The 24414-nt window shown below is 40.8% G+C and overlaps 1 protein-coding gene across 3 annotated transcripts in view; it reads right to left on the bottom strand.

The window, feature by feature from the left end:
* The window catches only part of NUDT4 (nudix hydrolase 4), a 54259-nt gene that overhangs the window by 13873 nt on the left and 15972 nt on the right, over positions 1 to 24414 (bottom strand). For all 3 annotated transcript variants that reach the window (XM_075066952.1, XM_075066956.1, XM_032774914.2), the window contains exons 2-3: positions 20452 to 20562; positions 1079 to 1123 (exon numbers count right to left, since the gene is read on the bottom strand). In XM_075066952.1, coding sequence (XP_074923053.1) covers positions 1079 to 1123; positions 20452 to 20562 — 156 coding nt within the window. The remainder of the gene's footprint in view (positions 1 to 1078; positions 1124 to 20451; positions 20563 to 24414) is intronic.

The following is a 24414-nucleotide window of genomic DNA, read 5'->3' as shown; positions in this document are numbered from 1 at the left end:
CCAATATACTAAGAATGTTCAATCTTGTCTTCGTGAAGCCAAAAGTAAAACCAAGGAAATGGACTGAAAGCTGAGACCTTAAAAGGACTAGGTATTGAATCTGAGTTGCCCCCACTAATATTTTGACTCATTTTTTTTAGTCTTTCATATGAAGCACCAGAGATGGCCACAGCTGGAGAAGGGACATTGGATGGTATTAGCCAGTGGTCTAAAGTGGTATCAAGTATTCTCTCAAGTCTTGCTCATGTGCTCAACAACTAACTGATGCCCATATTCAGGGTCAGGAAGGAATTCTTCCCTCCCCCCAGCCAGACTAGCAGTGACTAGGTTTGTTTGTTTAAAAACCACAAAAACAAACAAACAAACCACAAACCAAAAAACCCCCACCTTCCCTGCAGTATGGAACTAGTCACTTGCTAGAAACATCTGGGTCTCATTCTCTGATTTCAGAGGCTTCAGACACTGGTTCACCCTTATCTCTCCTGTTCTATGTGGCATACAACAGAGAAGTCTTACGAGGGTAGTAAAACTTTGGTTTAATTCCAGTGTGCTTTTAGTGTGCAGGTGGCTGGGTAGTGTTCAGTGACCTGTGACTGGTGGTCAGACCAGATAATCTGGTGGTATTTTCTGGCTTTAAAGATCTATGGCTATTTTAGAAAGCTGGGTGTTAAAGAAAATGTTTAGTCTGAATTAAAAAGTCTGGTTTCACTTTTTTGGTTTCCAAGTGTCAAGCCTATTAATTCTTCAGATATCCATACATTTCTTCCAGGAAAATTGGGAAGAGAACACCTGGATTTCCAACATCTTGAAGACTTCCTACTTTCCAGGCCCTAAACATCAGAGAAGCAAAAAAGCACAAGCCCATTTCCCCACCTCCTTTTCCAACTTTTTTTTTTTTCCTTTTAACCACTTTAAATCTAACTTGTTTTGATCTTACAAAGAACACTTGACTCTCTCGGAGAACTTCAAGTCTGGTACTACTGCACAGATGTCGGTTTCACCAGCCTATCAACTTGCACAGTCGACACATCTGTTTTAGGTATGGGGGTTTGGGTTTCTTTGTTTTTAAATAGCTCACCTCAAATATCCCCAGCAGTCTGCCTAGTTTTCCCTTTACTCCAGCCTACAAAAGAAAAAGAATAAAGTGTTACCATGTCAGGTTTTTTTTTTTTTAAGTTCAAAACTGAAGTCTGACTTGTGATTTTGTAAAGGAGTTGCTGTAATCCATTTTTATATGGCTTGCACAGTTTTATCAGCAGATACTGTAGAATATTTACCTAGACACCATTATATTACTTCAAAATGACCCCAAACTTTCTGGAGTCTGAATATGCTTGTGGGTCAAAAAATGTGTATTCAATAAGTTGTGGACCGAATAGGAATAGGAAGATACATATCTGATCTTATTGACTTAAGGTGGTGTGCAAGAGCATATTAGCACCAAACTGCAGAGAACAAAGAATAGCTGAACTCAGATACGCATCCAGACCTAAATGTTATTTTATTTGCCACATTCCTCGTAAGCTATTTACACATTAGAAAAAACCAAATGGGGGACAAAGCGAGTTAAGGTGAGTAGAATGAAATAAATGGAAGCATTAGAGGCACACTTTACCAAGGCTGAGTAATAAATTCAAACTAAAGAACCAAGAGAAACCCCTTTAACAGGTCAATAGTCATTCCATAAGAAGAAGTCGTCCAGCCAGTGATGCCTGAGAACACTGTCAACTAGGTAAATCAACAGGCAGGACTCTAATACCATTTTAGGATACCGATATGCCAAGCAGAGTTATATGAATTGCCCTCACACAATCTGGACATAACACTTACATCGTACATGGTTCACAAATACAGATTTAAGTCATGCCCAAACCTACCTTCAGGATCCCCACACCTGTAGTTTACATCTTTATTTTTTGAGTTAGCAATGCTAAAATTCAGAGTTCTATTGTAGAAATAGCTTCTCGGCACACCTCCTATACAAGAGAAATAACTATCTACCTAGTTTTCTTCACTTTCATATCTACAAATAGTTTGAGATATTTCCAGTGAAGAGGCATTATTTTATGCTTTACACTTAGGTTTGGATTTGCAGTTTATTCAGATTACTTATTTATGACTCAAGGGTAGCAAACCCATTTGCAGATGAGGCTATAACAAAGGGTTTTGTACACCTGAAATGTTACAGCAGCACTGCTGCTGCTGCAACACTTCAGCATAAATGCTACCTATGCCAATAGGATGAGTTCTAGGTAATCCGCCTCCCTGAGAGGTGGTAGCTAGAGTGATTGAACGCTGGTTGTTCGGTCGGCTTAACTAGGCCACTCAGAGTTGTGGATTTTCACACCCCTAAGCGATGTATTTAAGCCAACTTAGTTTTCTACTGTATACCAGGCTTCAGTATGGCCTTTTGATATAATGTATATAATACATGAATTCCCAGTACTGTAAAATAATTTTCCAGCCTTCAATCCCCATTTCCTGTCCTAGCTAAAGAATCAGAATAATTGATGGTGTTTTATGCCTTTGAGATATTTACGGAAGGAGATGGATTTTAATGAGAAGCTCAGACAGGAGACAAAAGCGTGTAGAGGTTTTAACAAGCTGCTAAGACACTGTATATTGCTTTATAGTGAGCTCTCATGACCACTAAAGTGACCATTTTTTATATTATTTTATTTTAAACAAAGACAGATGGCTGGTGTTCTTTATGAAGCATCTTTGGAAGATTAGGACTGAGCTCAATCCTATTCCAGGCAATGGGAGTTTTGCCACTAATTTAGTAATAAGATTGGGCCTGAAGTTACTGCAGAATACACAGCCAGCTGCTTTGAATGCATAACAGCTTGCTAGAACTATTACTACACAGCTTTGAGCACACTAAAAAAAATAAAGCTTTTTTATAAAAACACCTGAAAATTAGGGTTGACCTAGCTACATTGGTCACAGTTGGCAGTTTCACACCCTGTCTAATGGAGTTGGGTTTACTAACCCCCACTTAGATGCAACTAAGTTGATGGAAGAATTCATCCGCAGACCTAGCTACTTACAGAATAGAAAAACTCTGTCATTGTAATAAGTGTCTATGCTACAGCACCACATATGTCCTGCTGTAGCTGCTTGTAGTGCACTCATACCCTCAATGAAGACAGCAGTGAGCCTTCTGTTGAGCATACTTACTAAATAATCCTTTGTATGCCACTGAACAATACAGCTGAGACTCAGAATATTTACTGCCTTATGTAATTCATTAGAGGTCCCTGTGTCTACTGTAACTTCAGATGGAATTTCTCTAGTTGTTCTGCTCTGATGAAGTGCAGCTGCCCAGACATTCTTATTTGACAAGTCTACTCTCTCAGCGTGCAAGCAAAACTTGGCAATTTAGTAAACTGCCTGAAATACAAAAACCTGTATTTTTAACAATACCCTTTTTAGCATGTGGCAATTCTAAACTTTATTGTACAAGATTAGAAATATTCATTTATTATCTCCAGAAGTGGTCTCCTTCTTGCCACTCCTAGAATCTGAAGTCTGAAAGAACCAGCTATTCTGTAGTAAAAATGACAGTTTACTGTAAGTAATGTTAATGGAGAGTGTGGCTACAGCTGAGGCAAATAGATTTTCTTCATAAAGGAAACCTGTTGGTTTGCGTTCAACTGTACCAAGACATTTGTCATTTGAGAAAGTCAGAAAAATGTTAAGAGTCATGCAATTGGAATTCCATAGAACGGTTCAGTGAACTGAGAAAATTGTGTCACTCCAGAAGCTACCCAACTGACAACTTTTTAGTATATAGTTAGATTATGTTTCATCTGATCCAGAAAAGCTTTAAGTAAATTGAGATTTATTTTGCTTGCTTGTTTTTCAGCTCTCTCCCAACTCTAAGGCACCCTAGTCTGACAGACCATGTTAAATTGGGTTCCAGAAGTCTGGCAGAGCTAGATTTGCACTTCACTACAAATATACGAGTATGGCTCCTCCCTACATCAAATGCCACAGGGACTTTCTTACAAAATCAGTTTGAATTGGTAAGAAGTATTCAACTGCTTAGAGCAGTGGTTCTCAACCTATTTATAATTGTGGGCTGCATGTTACCTGGGCCGCAGGTTAAAAACCACACAGACTCCTCCCCCACCCCCAGCGCCTTCAACCCAGAGATCCCTCCACAAAGTGAGGCAAGGAGTGGAGCCCTGGGCGGGGGGGGCCTGACAGCAGCCCCAACACTGAACCTGGCTATATGGGGCTGGGCATTAGCCCCACTGTGTGGGGCCGGCCAGTGACTCCGACTCACCCTGCCTGGCAGGGCAGCCCGGATGTCACGGCGCTGGGCGACCAGGCAGCCAGTAACCCGTACCTGCAAGGCCACGACCTTTTGCACACAAGTAGGCTGCAGCTGTGTGCTAATTGGGCTGTGGGTTGCGAACTGCTGGCTTAGAGTAATAAGTTTTAAAAGAACATATTAGTCTAATCATTTAGCAGTTTTAAATCAAATCTTCCAGCAACTCAGGCTTGAGTCTGCAAATGACTTTTAGCCCATATTATAGGAAAGTTGCATTTTATACTGGAAAATCTGGAAAAAGCTTCAGAGGTGATCCAGGGAATTACAGATCAGTAAGTCTTACACTTGTACCTGGCAAATAGGGTTGTTCTATTTTTAATTAGTTCAAACATCTGGGATATTGTGATGCAACTGATCTAATCAGCATGGTTTCTACAAAGCAAAATCATGTCTCACGCATCTTAGAATTCTTTGATCATGTCAGTAAAGTAATGGATATAGAAGAGCCAGTTAAATTTAGACTTCCAAAAAGGTCCTGCCTGATTTTTTGTAGCCTCTTGTGCAAGTCCTGAGGCATAGGTAAAAGACTGGCTAGAAAATAAGACAGTAGAATTACATTGTCAGTTTTCACCAATGAAGGGTTAACAACAAGCAAGGTGCCTTCAGGAAATTCAAGCAAGTTGTGTGGTAGCAAAATTTGCAGATGACTCAGTTTAGATTAGTCAGGACCAGGGAGGACTGAGGAACTTCTGAGAGACTTAAGCAAACTGGGCAAACAGGTAACAGGATGAGAATTTAAATTCAGTGTTGATAATGCAAGATAATGCACATGAGAGGGGGAAAAATGAAGTGCTCATACTCTTTACAAGGTTTCTTTGCTGTGTTAGTTTAGAACCTAAGTGTCACTGTAGACAGCCCAAAGAAGACCTCTGCTCTAGGTGCAGTTGTAGGGAAAAAAAAAAGGTGTTAAGATGCATAAGGAATAGGATTGAGTGTAAGAATTTAGAATACCTTTTATATACTCGCGCAGCATTGGTCACCCCATCTCAAAAATAATATTGCAGAAATAGAGGGATTCCAAGAAGCAGCAACAAGTATGAAGTGAAGGGGAAAAACTGGGATTATTTACTTTAGGAAAGTAGTAAGAAGGGATGTGACAGAAGTATATAAAACAAGTTGTTCAGAGAAATTAGACAGCTTCTGTTTTTCCTGTCTTGTAACAGGAGCGAGATCAGCTGGCAGGTCATCCTTTCCTGAGTCCAATCTCATCTTAGCAACCTCCTTGGAGCAAGTCTATTTAAAGCTCTAAGGCCAGCAGGTCCTAACTGAGGACTGACACTGAGCAGCAATCTAGAATGTTCTTTCCCAGGAGCTGGGGGAAGAGAGAGACACGCATACAGTATGTCATACTAACAGGGCTTGAAGATAAAAAGGTTTTGGCTCCAACATAAAGAAGGAAGGGAGCCTTGGTACCCGGTTTTCAGCATAAGAGGAAGTTGGTCACCTTGTGTAATAATAGTGGCTCTTTTGAGATTATGTCCCTATGGTTGCTCCACTTCAGGTGTGTCTGCATTCCTGCACTTCTGATCGGCGATCTTTGGTAGCAGTGTCTGTTTGGCCCACATGTGTGATGAGGCTAATTAGCACTGCATGGGTAAACCACCCTCAGTTCCTTCTCTACTGCAAAGTCTCCACTGAGTACTCTGAAGGAGAGGAAGAGGAGGATAGGTTTTGGAGCACCCATAGGGACACACCTCAAAGAACCCTTGTTGCTGCACAAGGTGAATAACTTCCTCTTTGAGTAGTGTCCCTATGGGTGCTCCACTGTAGGTGACTCCCGAACAGTATCTCTGATGGGAGGTTGGAGCTTCTGAGTAGAGTCTTATGGATGATTGCTGGAGACTCTGCTTCTGATGCTATCACACAGTGTTCTGCAAATATACGAGCATCAGATGCCCAAGTTGCTACCCTGCAAATTTATGAGATAGGAACATTCTTGAGGAAGGCAACATACGTGGAAACTGATCTCATGGAATCTGTATGGATTCCAGATGGAAATAATCTATTGCAAGCATGACAGCAATGGTTAATGCAGTTCAAGATCCATTTGGAGAATTTCTGGGCTGATATCACAGAGCCTTTTGACTTTTCTGCAATGGAGAGGAAGAACTTTGGTGATTTCTTAAAGGCTTTCATCCTGTCAAAATAAAGGGCCAAGGTCCTCCTAATGTTGAGTGTATGTAATATAGCCTCGCTGTTGTCATGTAAAAAGTGACAGAGTCCTGTGACACCTTATAGACTAACAGACATATTGGAGCATAAGCTTTTGTGCATGAATACCCACTTTGTCAGATGAATCTAGTGGAAATTTCCAGAACCAGGTATAAATATGCAGGCAAGAATCAGTCTAGAGATAATGAGGTCAGTTCAATCAGGGAGGATGAGGCCCTCTTTAGCAGAAGAGGTGTGAACACCAAAAGCAGTTTCTCCTCCTTTGTAGTTGGCTAGCCATTCACACTCTTTGTTTAATCCTGAGCAGATGGTGTCAAATTTGCAAACAAACTGAAGGTCAGCAGTTTCTCTCTGAAATCTGGTCCTGAAGTTTTTTTGCTGCACGATGGCTACCTTCAAATCTGCTATTATGTGTCCAGAGGCTGAAGTGTTCTCCTACAGGTTTTTGTATACTGCCATTCCGAATATCTGACTTGTGTCCATTTATCTGTTTACATAGGGAATGTTGTCATGGTGAGGCTATGGGTAAAAGGTGCGGAGGTGAATGCGTTGGTTTATGTGAAAAGATGAGGATGCCTTAGGGATTAACTTGAATATTGCCTAAGAGTGACCTAGTCTTTAAAGAATACCATGAAGGAGGGGCAGGGTGTGTCATTAGTGCTGCAATCTCCCCTATTCTCCTTGCCGAGGTGATGGCCATTAGGAATGCCATCTTCATTGACAAGTAGGTAATCAAGCAGGTGGCCACAGGTTCAAAAGACAGTCTAGTTAGGCTCTTTCAAACTAGATTTGGATCCCATGTTAGAATGGGGTATCTGGTTTGGAAAAATCTATTTGTAGCTGGGTGAGTGAAAACAGAGTATCCCTCTATCTGTTGATGGAAAGCCATTATGGCCGCAAGGTGTACTTTGAGCAAACTGAGGGATAGCTCTGTCCTCTTGAGATCTAGTATATCGTCCAACATCACAGGGAGGACAGAAGATGTCAGGGTGATTTGTTTGGACCAAACCTAAAACCTTGACCACTTTTGCAAGGTAAGTGAGATGAGTAGCTAATTTTCTGCTGTTTAGTAGCACTTCCTACACCTCCTCAGAGCAGTAGCTCTGTGTTGGAATCATGAAGGAGCCAAGCCTTGAGCCAAAGTATCCGCAGGTTGGATGGAGAGTTTGTCCTGTGAGAGGAGGTAATGAGTGGTTTGAAGACGGATTGATGGACACATCGCAAGCTGTGACAGGTACAGGTACCACATCTGTCTCAGACAGGTAGGAGCAATCAGTATATCATTTGCTCTCTCTTTATCAGGACCATCTGCAGCAGAAGGAACGGGGAAAGGAGTATGGGAGGCCCTTGTCCCATGGGAGATGCAGAGAGTCTCCTAACAAGCATTTTCCCAGTCTGGCTATAGAGCAATAGAGTGGGCATTTCCTGTTCAGATAAGCAGTGAATAAGTTTATCAGTGGGGTCCTCCACTGATAGAATATGCTGTGGAGGACTGTTGGGTTCATTTCCCACTTGTGATCATGTGAAAACTTGCAACAAACTGTCTGCTCTTATATTTGTACTCCTGGTAGGTAAGTCATGGACATCAAAACATTGTGGCAAATGCACCAAATCCATCCCTTTAGCGCTTCCGTGCACAGTGGGGATGACTTGGCACCCCTTTGGCAGTTTATGAGTACATGCACAGTGTTGTCTGTCATGATTTTTTGTGTGCGTGTCCCTGAGCAGTGGGAGAAAGTGAGCAAATGCATTTGACCACTGAATCTGAATAGATTAATATGGAGAGTTGCCTTCATGGGAGACTACTTGCCCTGAGTCTTGAGGTTGTTCACATGTGCTTCCCAGCCTATCATGGATGTGTCCGTAGTCAGAAGCAACATGTGTGGGGGGGGTGTGAACGAGACCCTCATACAGACATTTGTTGGGTCTTCCCACCACTCTAGGGAGTGTGACCCTGAAGGGCATTGACAGAGGTTTGTAAGGGGGAGGCATAGTTCAGTGGTTTGAGCATTGGCCTGGTAAACCCAAGGTTTTGAGTTCAATCCTTGAGGGGGGGCCATTTGGGGATTGGCCCTGCTTTGAGCAGGGGGTTGGACTAGATGACCTCCTGAGGTCCCTTCCAACCCTGATATTTTATGATAATCTGTCTCTGTTTGGTCTGTAGACAGATTTGAGTCATGTCTGTATGTACCTCCTCTGTAGTCTGGCAGGAGATATTACTAACATGCCTGCCTCCACCTGCCCAAGAAGTTGGAGGCAATGTCAGAACTGTCTCAGAGTGGTCAGGCTGTGAAATCTGTGTTGGGGAGAGATTGGCCCCTATAAACACTAAGTGCTGCACTGGAGTTAAGGTTGATTTTTGGACACTGATTTGTAGACCCAACTTTGTGAATACATCCATAGTTCCCTGGATGGCCCATAGAGCATCTTTGAAGGAGAGGGTTCTGAGGAGACAGCTGCCTAAGTATGGGTAAATCATAATTCCCAGGGTGCATAGATAAGATACTCTGGAAGCTGATGAAAGGGCAAAAGGAAGTACTCTGTACTGGTAATGGTTCTGACTTAGGGTAAACCTCAGGGATCATCTGTTGGATGGTTGAACTGATATGTGGAAATAGGTATCCTGGAGGTAGAGGGCAAGATGCAAGTCTCCTTGTTCTATAGATTTAAAAAAAAAAGAAAAAAAAATCACTGCTAGCGTGAGCATTGTGAATTTATGCATTCACATATTTGTTCAATGATATGAGATCCAGTATGGTCTCCAATCTCTTTTCTTAGGGATCAGGATATATCAGAATAAAAGCCTTTACCTCAGCGGTGTACCAGAATGGGCTCTATGGCTCTCAGACAGAGCAGGTAACCTATTTCTCATCTTAACAGTCACTCTTGAGAAAGGTCCCAGAAGAGGGATGGGGAGAGATGGAGGTAAAATGGATAGAGAATCTAATGGAGATAGTGTCCAAGGATATGTCTACACTACCCACTCGATCAGCAAGTAGCGATCGATCTATCATGTGTAGTATAGACATGATAAATCTATCCCTATCGCTCTCCCCTCGACAGCTGAACTCTAGCTCAGTGAGAGGCAGAGGCAAAATCGACAGGGGAGTGGCGGCCGATCCTGTGCTGTGAGGACACAAAGTAAGTAACTCTAAGTTGATCTAAGATACATCGACTTCAGCTACGCTATTCTCCTAGCTGAAGTTGCGTATCTTAGATCAATTCCCACCCCCGTAGGCCAGGCCCAAGACCCAGTCAGTTAGTTTTCCGAATTTTGGAGGAACAGAGCAAGGCAGCATCCAAAGGGACGCAAATAGTTAGTGAGTTGCAGTTGTTGTAGGGAGTGGTCTCTCAGGGCCTTAATCAGAGCATCAAAATTGGTATTTTGAGGTGAAAGTCTGGGATGTTGAGGCTTGAGAGTGTTTACACCTCTCAACTTTAGACTTTTGTTGTGGCTCATAGTAGCGCTGCAGCAGGTACTGGGGCAGCCAGGATTTGTCAGAAGACTGAGGACTAAATTTTCTTTTTTGTCCCAGTATACAGATCCCCAAATCCTTCAGTGTGGGCCTAGAGTCTTTGAGAAGGTGAAGTGATGTGTCACTCTTATCTGCAAACAATTTGGAGCCCTCAAACGTTGTCTGTACCTTCTTTGGCAGCCCCAAAAGGTGTGATGCAACAAGCATCATGGTTATGACTGCTGTGATACTGAGGGGGCGGCCATATCTGCAGCATCTAGTGCAGTCTGGAATGCCATTCTCTCCACTCACTGCCCTTCATGAATAATGGACTGTTCTCATTGTGCTTCTGGCAGGTAGTCAATAAAAATGTTACATTTGGCATAATTAATGTGGTCATATTTTACCATAAAGGCCTGGTAATTCACAATTCTGAAGCGCAAGGTTATTGAGAAGTATACTTCTTTGGAAGGCAAGCAAAGTCTTTTCCAGTGCCTATCTTATGGGAGTATTTAACATAATGTTGGTGGCCATGGGAATTCACTGCATCCACAATGATGAAATTACAAGGATGGTGTGAAAAAGATTCTGTATCCTTGGGCATGTATGTAGTTTTTACTCAGCCATTTGCATGTTGGTGATACTGAGGCTGGCGTTTTCCATATTACCTCAGCTGGACCCAAAAGCACCAAGTTAATTGGGAGGGTGATCCTCAAGGAGGACATGTGCAGTATGTCCAATGACTTATGGCAGGTGTCCTTCACCTCCATGAGAGGGATCTACAGTGTCTATCACCCTCTTTGTGATGTTCTGAAAGAGTTTGCCATGGACAGTGGAGGGAGTAACACTGCCTTGTCTGGGGAGTAAGATGAGATTTGTTTGCGGTGTGGCCTCCTCTCCTAGTCTGGTCTCCTTCTCCTCAAGTTTCCTCACCAGGTTCTAAGGCTCTGGATATAGAGGCTGAAAGACAGTGCCTCAGACTCCCAGTTGGTGACAGATACATGGAAAGTATGGGGCCTGTAGACTACCCAAAGATCTCCATATGGCCATTGGTGTGGTGGAACTTGTGGCTGGTTATACCACAGAAGTGGAGGTTCAGAGCAAAGGTGTATCTGGGAAGTTGCCAAATTTGTGGACAGAGGAACCATGGTGAGAATGCCAAGAAAGTGACCAGGTGGCCATCCTATCTGAGGATATGCTGGATACTCATGGAGCCGATAAGGAGAGTGGAAGCAAATGCCTCGCTGCTGCTGTTGATTCTGGGATTCGAGATGCAGTTAGTACTAGTACTGAGTAGAGGGGACTACTGGGATCTCAGATATAACAAGGCCCCTGGAAAAACAAACTCCTGCAGGGCCATGATCAGTTCTAGCAGGGCTTCTCAATATTGACTTCTCAGTACTGAGAAAATTAGCAGCCTTACTCAATGTGGACATTCTGACAAGAGTTGTTTGGAAGTTGTTGATACAGAGGATTTCTGCACTGATGCAGTCTTTGCAGGGATAATATGGTTTGTGTTTTTGCCTCTGACAGGTGGTGCTGCTGCTTTGGAAACTGCTACTATACACTAGCAACTTAGTGTTCCCTAAGTTTTACAAGCCATTATTAATTATACCTGGTTTCTTAAATTGATAGAGTTGTCATAGTTCAAGATTTTCTGCTTAAATATTGTATTGTGTACAGTATATAAAAGTCTCCCAAAATGGAAACATATCACTAAACAAAGCAGTTAGAGCGTTTCCTGCTTTTTTCCCATTTAAGCCACTTGTGTGTGAAAACTGTACTTTGTAAAGAATTCCATTTAAGTTATACAGAAAGGCAATCCACACACTTTCAGTTTTGAGCTACTATTAGATAAGTCTTCGCTGTCAAGCAGGCTAGCGTTCATCTTGCTACTCATGACAGGGGGTTCCAGAGACTAAGAGCTGTTGCCTCAATACTGTATACAAAAGATGTATTATTGCAACATCTATATAAATACGTGTTCTGTTTTCATATATTTCAAAATCTCAGAAATTACTGAATCACCTTTAAGAATTTACTGTAGTTTGCCTGGGCTTTAGGAAACTCTTGTTCATAACTTAAGTCTAAAAGCAGTCAGTCTTCTGGTTTGTCTGGCTTCTTTTACTAGAAGTTTTCTACAAAATGGCCCTTATGAAGGCAAATGCCTCCAAAAAGTGATTCAGTTTCAGTTAGAGGCAGCATTATAGAATCTTAATTTAAAATTATGTACATTAAATATATTCTAGAAATAAATTGCAAAGTTTTGAACTGAGTTGGTATCAGGAATTTGAAGCCTATCCTAGTTCAATGGTTCCAACCAGTTATCTTTAGAGATGGCTAGTTTCAAAAGGAGTAGATGTTTCCAGCTGCTTTCATAAGTGGGCAGAACTTTAAAGTACCGTGAGCCCTGTTAAAATTGTTAAAAAAGTTCCCACTGCAGATACTGCTGCAAACATAGTGGGGACTAGAACACCCCACCACAAGCAGAAGATCAAGGTGGCTGCGCAGCACTTTTAGGGTGAAGGAAGCTCTATGCTGGTCTTAGAAGGGTCAGCTGTGTCACCAAATTTGCTCAATACTGAATGCTTATCCATTAGCTAGCATAAAGCCTTGTAAACGTGTTCTGCAAGTTATATTGTTCCAGTCCCAATCCCACTGACAGTTTTTTTGTTTTTTTTTTAAATCAGAAGTGTCCCTTAACTATTGTGCCATCCATGAAAGTCAAGTTCTCACAAAAATTAGTCACTTCTTTTTGAAGCGCTTGTTTTGATTAAAATGCCAGTTTAGAGACAGGAGCAAAATGATTCAACTTTATATTTCGTACTCTTCTGTGGTAAAAATAGAAGTTTTCCCCTCCTCCCCATGTCTTAACAAGGGGAGAGATTTTAAACTCATTAAAAAGTTCTTACTCAAGAAAAATCAAGGGTTTAGAATAGTTTTAGTGTTTACTCCTGGAATGTTTAACAAACAAAAAGTCTACAGCAGAATGTGGCTAGATTTGAAGTTCCAGGGCATTTACAGAACTCCCTTACCCAAAGGTTAGAAAAGAATGGTTATTTACCTTACAGTTACCATGGTTCCGAGTTGTGCAGAAAGGGTAGAATCGTGTGTGCATATGGCACATGTCCACACACGATTGGATTCTTTTGAATAGCAGTGTCTTGGAGCAGTGCTTGGGTCCTGGATACCCTCATGACCATCAGAGCTGAGGGCATAAGGGGTAGAGCAGCCTCAAACATCAGTTTTTGTCAATGAAGAATCCCAAGTTAGCAGGGAAAGAGGATGGGTCGTGGAATCTGTATGGTCAACACATCTTAAAGAATCAGAGTTACTGTAAGGTAAATAAATTCTTTTGAGTGATTGTCCTCACAGTATCCTGTTCCTGGAGGTATGCAAAAGTCCTACTTATATAGATTGGAGGACCACCCTTCCGAAGCTTACATCTGATCTAGACGTGTGCACTAAGGTATGGATGCAGTGTGGTAGAAGTGTGGAGTGAACTCCAAGTTGCTCCCCTACAAATCTCAGTCAAGGGGACATTGTTCAAGGTGGCACCAGCAGTCATCACCTGGGCTTGAGTTGAGTCAGACTTAAATGTGTCCAAGGGAATTTCTTAGACAGCAGGCACTCGTGCAGTCCAAAACCCATTTAGACAGCATCTGCACAGCTACTAGTTTGTCCTCATCTTCTGCACATGTGACAAATAGCTTTGGCAAGATCCTAGGTAGGCAAAAGGACAATGCTCTAACCACACTGAACACATGAAGCTTTCAGTGAAGAACACTGTTTGGGAAGAGAAACTGGCAGAAGAATAGGCTGATCATTCTTAGGCAGGAATTTCAGATACTGCCTCACTGCAACCTTTACTTGTTTAAGAAGGACCACTCCACATAAGGACCTGGATCTCTTATGCTTCTGGAGAATGGGGCATCAAGAGGGTAGACTTCATGGAGAGGTAGCCCTGGGCTCAAAGGGAGGACCCATTAAGCCAACTAGTGTGACAGAGATCCTACAGAACAGGGGAATCTGACTGGTTGAAAGGCATGGGTCAGTTCTTTAAGAAATCTCATTATTCTGTGCAATGTTTCTTTAAAACAAAAGCTGTAGTCTTCAGATCCTTGTATTTGACAGGGTGTTACTATATGGGAAATAACTGCTTAGGAAGTAGTACTGTGAGGGTCATAGTGGATCACAAGCTAAATATGAGTCAGTAACACTTGCAAAAAACAACAAATATTCTGGGATGCTTCCAATACTCCTGCTAATACAATACACAGGAAGTAATTCTTCCCCTCTACTCCGCGCTGATTAGGCTTCAACTGGACTATTGTGTCCAGTTCTGGGCATCACATTCAGGAAAGATTTGGAAAAGTTGGAGAAAGACCAGAGAAGAGCAACAAAAATGATTAACGGTCTAGAAAACATGACCTATGAGAGAAGATTGAAAAAACTGTGTTCGTTTAGTCTGGAGAAAAGACAGGGGACATAAGTTTTCATGTACATAAAAGGTTGTTACAAGGAGGAGTGAGAAAAACTGCTCTTAACCTCTGAGGAAAGGACAAGAAGCAATGGGCTTAAATTGCAACAAGGGCGGTTTAGGTTGGACATTAGGAAAAACTTCCTGTCAGAGTGGAACAAATTGCCTAGGGAGGTTGTGGAATCTCCATCACTGGGGATTTTTAAGAGCAGGATGAACAAACACCAGTCAGGGATGGTCCAGATAATACTTACTCCTGCCTTGAGTGCAGGGGGACTGGACTAGATGACTTTCATATTAAATTGACATGTCATGCTCAATTTAATAAAATCACTTAAAACGGGTGAAATCTCTACCTATACACATTTAGTAGATCAGGCATGTCTACCAAATATTAATATTCAAAGAAACTGGATAGATATACTTTTCTTGCAGGTGACTGTACTTAAGAGTATTAATAAAAGCTACCCAAATATCAAAGTACTTATCTGTCCTCTAGTCTATTTTGGAAGCCTGCTTTATGACATATGGTTCGACACTTCAAGAGGTCCTAATAGAGTCAATGTTGATAGAACTGTGGGAGTGGGGATGTGTAGACCAGCTTGATGGTGCTCTTCTGGACTCTGAAAAAAACTATGGGATTCCTTCCTCCATTGCATAACCAGGTCCCACTGCGCAAGCCTCAATGGAGCTAGGTCCTATTTCAATGAGGATGGTCTGCTGTGCTCCCTGGAGGCAAAAGTGGCAAAAATCCTCCTCCATAAGTGGGGCATGCCATTCAGATGTCTTGTTCTCAGATCTATAGCCGGTTCTGATCAGTACTGAGGGACCTGTCTATCTACTGATTGCCTTTAAATCTGTCCAGAATTGGGGACTCTGGTACTGTTCCCAGAGCCAAGTCTGCTGGTGTGAAGAACTGTCAGTGCAGATAAGAGTGTTGGTACCAAACACACTGTCAGCTCTTCAGTGGTCAGTGCCAAAGTTTTCCTCAGCACCACCCAGAGCTAGTGTAGGATCAGCCACCTGAATGGTACCAGTAGCAGTGTGGTGTTTGTTACGGAAAGCTACCATCTTTTGTACCACTTTTGCCTGGGAGCTTGGGCGAGACTCAGCCCTGAAGCTCTGAGGAGGGGCTGGTCTTCTGGCTGAGAAGGGAAAGCTAGGTCCTTCCCTGATCCTTGGAGAGGTGCTCTTTACCTCCTCCCTCCTGTGCCAATATCAGGGCATAGAAGTGATATTTCTGAATGTCCCTCAAATTTGGGGTGATATCACAGCTCACTGGACAAATGAGTGACATGAGAAAGTGGCCTCTTCAGTCGCCTATTGGGATCAGATGCTTGTGTGAATGTTTAAGAAATGACATTTCCATCTGACTTTTCTTGCCCTCAGGGTGTGTCTGAAGTTTTGCACACTGAACAGTGTTCAGCACATGTTGCTCTCCCAAGCATATGGCACCTCAAGTGTGTTATGAATCTTGCAATACAGCAGTGCCTATTTTAAATCCTGTAGATTTGCTTTTGCCTATTTATACGTAGGTGCAGGGTGTCTAGCCCTTGCATGGAAGGTGGAGGATGTAAGGAAACCTATCTATACCTTGAACCTCAAAACTACAATAAACTTTACAAATGGGTCTAAACTAACTTATTTTTAATAAGTAACAGTTCATAGATAACAGATCAAACTATACTGTCAACTACAGTGGCTGCAAAAGTTCTTACATGGTCTCTACTTTTTTAAATTCTAGTTCATAGCAAGTATTTCATGACTAAAAGCAGTGTTATGATCTCCTTGATATTTTAGTATGAACAGTGAGCAAAATGAAGTATTTAAGGGTACCTTTAGCTAATACATGAACTGTTCAAATATATAATTTTAACTGCAGGATCGTGGCTTGTTCATTCCGCCATTCCCAAATCTAAGCTATAGAAAAATCCTAGAGAACTATTTAATGAAAAATAGCTTAAGTATATTTTAGTATGAATTTCAGATTTCATGTAAAACAGAAATGAGTCCAATATGGTCTACAAAGCCATATTTAAAAAGCTCTTTTGAAATACTCACTTACTAAACTATAAGATGCTTCAGGAGGTGAGACTTCAGGCTGGGATTTTCAAATAAGCCTAAGGCCTTGTCTACAGTAGGAAAGGTTTTGCTGGTGTCACTTACACCAGTTCACCTTCCCCTAAACAAAACAGATTCTCTCAACCAAGTGAGCTTTTTGCTGGTATGCTGCATTTATACCAGGACTTTCATTAGGGGTTTTATTTCCCCCTGACATAACTATGCCAGCAAACCTTGAGTAGACAAGGCTTGAGCATCTCTGCTATGGAAGATCATAAACTAGTGAGCCAACAGACTGAATTAATGAGTTTGAGTTAGGTATCATTTTGGCTGATCCAAAAGAGAAAGTCAAGATAAATCAGACCTGGGAACAAGCATATCAACAGCTTTTGTGCTGACATGTTACTTAGGACAGTTTTATGGCAACTCTTCAGCATTAAGAAAGAGGGGAGAAGATTCATCTTAAGGGCCTGGTCAGTGGTACTCTAATACACCACCACTGGCATCAAGCACCAGGCTTCAGTTAAGAATGTTCTGCATAAGCAATGCTACAACTTGGACTGATCAATATTGAATACCTTTATGCTTATGGGGTAAGCTTTTCCTATTAAATCCTAAACATTCTATAGGGTTTCTTGATTTCCGCTGAACAGTAAGTGTCTCAAACCACTATTTGCATAGTAGCTTAATATGTTGTGTTAAGTAGCTATGAGTAGCTTCTTTGAACAACTGAATTAAAGTGCATTTCCCCATTTTAATTTTGAGGAAAGGACAGGAATACACACTAGCAGGTTCTAGTAAAATCTACTCCTTTAAGGGAGCTTCCATTTGAGCAACTAACCATGACTGGGCTAAGTAGGATAAGTGGTCAGAAGCCACCAACCAATTTTTATTTTTTGGTTACAGTCCATATCCAGAGCTCTTCTAGTTTGTCTAAAGAGAAGTGTAGTTTTTGTTGGAAGCTGTCCTCTAGTTACAACAGAAAAGGTGAGAATTAAGATGAATTGTTTGTGGTTTTCCTTGCAGAATTTTGTCTGTACAGTTGCAATAGCAAGTTAGAGCCTTTATTCAGGTTTTGGGAGTCATAGTCAGTGTTAGCTTGTTACTCCTATGCAGGATAGGACTGTCAAGTCACTGCTTTGAAATACCTCTGCAGTTCTTTTGAAATGTTTCGTGCAGGAAAGTGTTTAAGACATTCCTTTATCAGATTTTATGCATTCTAGTATAATCGGTGGTCTTTAACATGCATCCAAATTGGAAGATAAATTCAGTTTTAGCCCGTAATCTTTCAGACCTAGGAGTCATAGGCCATCAACTGATTTTTTTTTGTATAAAATATTGCAGTGTCAGACAGTGCTGACAGTCTTACCTCCTGTTTCCTGTAGATGGAGCAAAACCCATGCAGTAGTTTAGTGAAGCAAACTTCTGTATATTTATCACCCAGTTAAAAGCTCTGAAGTTTGATTTTGTGAGCTGAAAATTAATATAGTATCCAAGTTTTGCCAGATTTATATCCTAAAGACACTGAATAACCAAGCAGTAATTTACTTTGATTTAACACTATTCTTGCACTTTTTTGCATGCTCACAAAGTAAAATCCAATGAGTTTCTCCTGCAGGGAACACAATTGCTGCAAATGCAGAACTGTAGTCAGATATACATAATGCAGAACACTTTTTAGGGAAAGTTTTTGTAGGCACTTATGTATCCCTCCATTACTTGTGTTTTATTATTTTTCCATGTATTTAAAGAACTACTGGAGTGAGTTTCCTAGTCTAAATTAATCCTCTATGAAAGTTCAGACATGGGACTACCAATACATTAAATTTCGTTGCACAAGTGAAATGTAGCTGTTGCAGAAGGTTATGTTTGCAGAGAATATCTTCTTATATTCAATCTTCTACAATGCCAAGACTCACTTTGTTTCAGGCACTCTAATTTAAAGTTTGCTGAGACAGGGCTTGGTCCTTTCAGCTGGCCAATCCTTCACCACTTTTGGAAACCCTTCCCTTTTGCAATCACAGCCTGTTTTATTTCTATTCTCCATACTTAAAGAATTAAACCCTTGATTAATAAAGTGAAACCCTTAATTAAGAGAGTGGCTTGCCAAGGCCTCTTCCTTAACCCATATTTTTTTAAGTGCTATTTAAGATGTTTTGCATTCTGTTTTAAGGATACTCAGATGCCTCATTATATGGGTAGACCTACAAGGGATATACAAAGTTTCTTTCCTCTAAATGCAAACTACAATAGAGAACTCAAGGTGTCAAGGGATCTTAAACTGTTACTTGTGTTTGTCAGAGGATGAAGCCATCCTTTAAGGCTCGTTTTACACTATAAAAAACAGCAATAATTAAACCTGGAATAAGAGTATGATTTAAAATGCATATTAATTTAATTGAAGCTCAGATTAAATATTTGCTTGCAATACCTAAATATTTTAAATCTGTGGCTTTTATCGTTTTAAATAAAAGGTTAAAAATGCCAACGCGAACTGCAGTCTTTCACACCTAGGCAGAAAGCTGGTTTTTTAGTAAGCTAGCGTCTACTACTTCTGTTCAAGAGAGACATGCAGCAAGGGTTAGGCTCATGTCAATATGCAGCAATACAGCTACCAGTACCTCTCAAACTGCTGTCTTGTTCTCTAGAAGCTCAGCTTTCATTTAAAATAAAGCTAGTTACCATAGCTTTTATGCTTTTTCCAACTAACTAGTTTAACCAATGGAGAGATCTTTTGGTGAGTCTACAGAAAGCTTGGAACAAAAGTTTGGAATTGTGAACGGCCTCTTTGTCCTCAGTGAGGTATGTTACTGTGTGTTTTGGATTTTTTTTTTTTTTGTTGTAGAAATACCTCCATTTCCTCCTGATTTGAGGATCTATAGAAATCCCTTACCAGGACAGTATCTCTATTTTTTCCTTTTATTTTCAACCAGGGCCTTCACTGGTTACCACCTTCTGGAGGTCAGAACAAACACATATATTCATAAGTCTTAAGACCTCTAAAGTTGGCTTTAGAAGAAAAATGTAGGTCATTCCTGTCTTGCTTTATTGACGGATAATGGCCAGAAGCACTATTTTAACTGTTGAAATATCAAGTCTCTTCTTGAAGAATTACCATTATTAGTGTTCACCACATACTACTTGTAAATTGTTTAATTTACTGTATATGATCTTGAAGAAATTTTATGGTGCAATGCTTTTAGCAGCTGTGCATGTAGATGAAATATTCACTGCCAGAACCATTTACAGAAATTTTAGGTACTAAGCTACTGCCTATATGGCATTCTCACACAAGTATATGAACACATTACTTGATGCCAGAACATTAGTTTTCTTCTATTAGAACAGAAACTCAGCCCACAAATGAAGAGGCAGAGGTGAACTATTCAAACAAACATTCTCAATACTTTGTCAGGAGTTTGAATTAGATTTTAAACTGAGGAACGCACTAAGAATCCCTTTCCTTTCAACTACTCAGGTCTCATTACTTGATTTAAGAGACCTACTAGTCCTCCAGTAGTCCATAAAGTCTTACAGGTAAGATAGAAAAATCTGAAATTAAGGTAAAAATAAGCAGAAAGGGTTCCCTTCCACCCCCACCGCCCCAATCTTGAAGGCTTCTTTATAAACTCCCCCCCCCCCTTTACCTTTTGCATGTCACATTCTAAGAATTTACTATGTCTGCAAAATCCAGGTTTCAATCTAATATTGATCATAACCTACTTCCATAGCAATGTATTCTGATCATTTATTTTATGACTCATCTCATTTTTAATGCAAATTAAGTCTGTGAAATAGGATAAGCTATAAATTCTTTGGAGTTTGTGGATCATTTGAATTTTGGCAAATTATATTGTGAAAGAAGTCACTGAAGTTCTGATTTCTCTTTTTTCCTTTAAGATCCCTATCTGAATAGGAGTGGAACTGTTAAAATCTAGATTTACCTCTTCATAAACCTCTCGGACTGCAGCACCTCCTGGTTCCTCCTCTGGCTCCATTCCTCCACCTGGTACAATCCACTGATCTGGGTACCGGCTACTACTCACTAACAGCACCTGAAAGGTCAAAATACATACATTTAAGCAGTCATTTGAAAATAATCTGATTTGAGAGTCTGAAGGCTACTAACCATTTTTCTACAGTGCACTTGTTCACGAAGCCAGATGGATTATAGCTTGCAAAAATGTAAGTCAGAAATAACCTGCAGCTACCAACTTTTTAAAAACCTTGAGATTAAAGAAGATTAAGAGTCAAAGATCCTCAGTCCTATACTCAAACCCCTGCACGTGTTTAAATAGGGCATTTTCTTGCACCACATTGTTGATAACTCTTCTGACTGTTGTCCCTCTAAATCAACTTGATATAATTCTATCAGTCTAGAAAGATGTGCGATGAAATGTCAAAAATGTGAAGTTTAAGTTAGATATTTCCCTGCAATTTTTACAATATTGACATTGCATGATTTAATGATGCAACTTCAATATAATTTGTTGTTCGGGTTAGAGAAATACAAACAAACAAAAAGAGGAAAAGTTAGTTGTACATTTTGAAAAATGTATTAATCCGTTATTAGTAAATTAGGAGATACTTATTTAAAATGTGTTTTGTCTTCATGTTTAACTATTTTGCATTAAAGTTGGAAAGGACATATTGGGCAGATAGGTACATCAGACCTTTAATAAAATTATCAGAGTGGGACTCCACTGTGCTAGGCATTGTACAAAGAGGACAAAGATGGCTTCTCCCCCAAGGAGCTCTCTTGTATAACTGTTGCTACAATAGAATTTTAGCATTGTACAGTTCTCACCATTAGCCAGCAACTGCAATTTAAAATATTTTACCATCTATCCAAGAATGTACTGAAGTTAAAGGATAGTTTTATATAAAATTGACATATGGCAAGGAAGACCATGAAAATGGAACTCTGATGGACAGAGTATCTGGAGTTAGTAAGATTACGTGTATTTGAGGCCATTTCCACTCTGATTAGTAGATTCTATGTATAGTAATTCAGTATGAAGCTTCTTGCAAGTTAGCACAAGATATCTTATGTAAATCACTTCTCCTTAGAAAATACATTTTCCTTTTTAAAGACAGAAAGGAACACAAACATTACTATAAGCAAGCTATTCTCAGATAATGAAGCCAATAAGTCCAAAAAACAAAATTATGTAGTGGATCAAATTTTCAATAGAACATATTGCTCAGTTTAGCTATACTAGATGTTTGGATGATCACATTTGGCCTTACGGGGGTGGGGTGGGGTGGAGGGAGGGTACAGCGACTTTTTGTTCTGTAAAAATCAAATTAAGGAGTTCTTAATTATAATACTCTAGAACAGGAGTAGGCAACCTACGGCATGCATGTCAAAGGCATCACATGAGCTGATTTTCAGTGGCACTCACAGTGCCCGGGTCCTGGCCACCGGACCGAGAGGCTCTGCATTTTAATTTAAATGTTTCAGAAGCTTCATTTAAAATTAAAAGAAAGACCTTCCAAAAACATTAAAAGGTACAGTATTATTGGCATACGAATCCTTAAATTGGAATGAATAAATGAAGACTCAGCATACCACTGCTGAAAGGCTGCCGACACCTGCTCTAGAAAATATGCAGATTATATCAGATTCCAATAAAGTTAAAACAGAACAATGTAACAACCTATGGCTGGAATTTGGGGTGTTTTGTACTCACAGGGGGAAGCTTGTTTGATTTTCATATACATACTAGTATTACCACCACTGGATAACATATTTGCCCACTATCTCTCAAGTGATTTTTAGATAGAACTGGTTTCTACTAATACTTTGTCAAAGACAAAGTCCTAATTTGTGGAGACAGTTGTCACAGCAGTATAATGCTCTGTAGTAACTCCTATGGTCCAGTTATTGGTGGTATAGAAGAACTAAGTTGGACTCTCTCAGAGCAGGGAAGGGAACCCACTATTCACTGGGCCTCTGAAGTGAACCCAGTCTCTTGTATAAAAGGCCAGCACACTGACCACAGGATTACCCCATGTATTTTACAACCCACTTTTGTTAGTACAGTTGTTTAAAAGCTAAAACTATTGGTAATAGATAAATTAACTTACTATGACTCATGAACTTGCCTATATCGATCTACACCGATCATTCTTCCTATTGAGGCCTGGGCTACACTAGCCGGGGGGTGGGGGGAAGCTACGCACTGAAGTATCTTAGTTCGACTTATCTGGCCATCCACACAGGGGTGAGTTGACTGGCACGGCTCCCCCATTGACTCTGTTTACTCCTCCTGCAGATGTGGAGTACAGGCACCGATTAGCGGATCGATTTATCACGTCCAGACAAGATGCGATAAATCAATCCCCAATACATCAAACACTACCTGCAGATCCAGCAGGTAGTATAGATGTGCCCTAAGTTAAGAATCTATTGTAAGAGACTATGGGGAAGGAGATACAGAACATACATAGGGAGTCTACAAAAACCACTTATGGTAATTAAATGTAAGAGCATTAACTGCTAGGTTCCCATACTAGGTGATTACAAAGTAGTCTTTAACCGAGGGAGGAGAGTTTGAGAAGACCCACTGAACAATGATTGTGGAACTGCATTCCTACTCAAGCATTTGCTCTAGAAGCTAATTACAAGGGGTAATGTTGTGTAAAACATATCAGTATAAATCCAGGTAGCTATTTTTGCCTCTCTGGGGAAAAATGTTTTTAAAAGACACTAAAATAGCTGTCCTAGCAAGGCCAGTATTTACTTCAGGAGGAATTCTGCACACTACTTTAAAACACTGCATGTTTTATTTGTCAATAATATATCAGTTTCAATTATTTTGGTAATTTATTCCAAAATAAATGTAGGCAAGTACATCTGTAACAATAGAGACAACAAAAAAAGATCCCCCAGGAGTAAAAAACTAAAATACCTTACAACAACCCAGTTCCAATTCCTATTATGCTTTTTGTTGGGTGCCTGTCTGGGTGGGTCACATGTGCCAGCTGGGCACATGTGTGTGGGGGGAAGAGAATCTGCCCCTGTGCTCTCACACACCCACCCCCCAGACCCTAAGCTGTGAGGCATTCCCTGGCCTCCTCTCCACACTCCCTCCTCTCCTGAGCCCAGGGATCTCAAAAGCATGCAGGAGAGAAACAGCCTGATGCTGGGTCCTGAGCTAATACAAAGCCACCTCCTTCCTTCAGGACATGCTGTAAACCACAGCTGCCCGGAACCCTCCAGCTCCCTCTCCCTGACAGCGTCCTGTATTTGCAAGCTGGAGAACCAGGCTCTGCTTAGTCCAGCAGCTTCTAGTGGCAGCTAGCAGCTCTGCAGAACCACTTCTGCATGGAAAAATGAAATTCTGTGCAGAATATTAATTCTATGCAAATTCTTCATTGCACAGTGGCACACAATTCTCCCAGGAGTAAGTCTTACTGAAATTGTTGAGGCTACCTTAGAATACATGGGGTAGGAACTGGAAAGGAGCAGTGGTAGATTACCAAGCTGCTCCTACAGCAGGGTACCTCTGTGCTTTCATTAGTTAATGCTAAAGTTATCATGGAGATGGAACCATTCACAACAGGAATCTTCAGGCTGTAGATTCAGGCAGGCAGACACAGACAATCTGTTAGTTTACCACTATTCCATCAGGAATGTTTTGCAACCCCAAGAGCCACAAACAGAAATACTCCTTTTTCTGGAAGCATCTATCTTGTGCTTAAAAAAAAAAAAGAGAATCAACCCAAGCTAGACAAGTTACACCTCCTGGACTTGTCAATGTGCTCAAGCAACCTAATGATAACTAGGATCCTTGGTCTCTCAAGCAAGAAGTCAGTCTTCACTACTTAGTGTATGGGTGAAAGCCAGCTCACATCAAGTGCCACAAATCTAAGACTTTGGAAATATCATGCATTACAAAATG

This window comes from Chelonoidis abingdonii, chromosome 1 (assembly GCF_003597395.2).
Source record: "Chelonoidis abingdonii isolate Lonesome George chromosome 1, CheloAbing_2.0, whole genome shotgun sequence".
Classification (NCBI taxonomy): Eukaryota; Metazoa; Chordata; order Testudines; family Testudinidae; genus Chelonoidis; species Chelonoidis abingdonii.
This window is presented reverse-complemented; position numbering and strand designations above follow the sequence as displayed.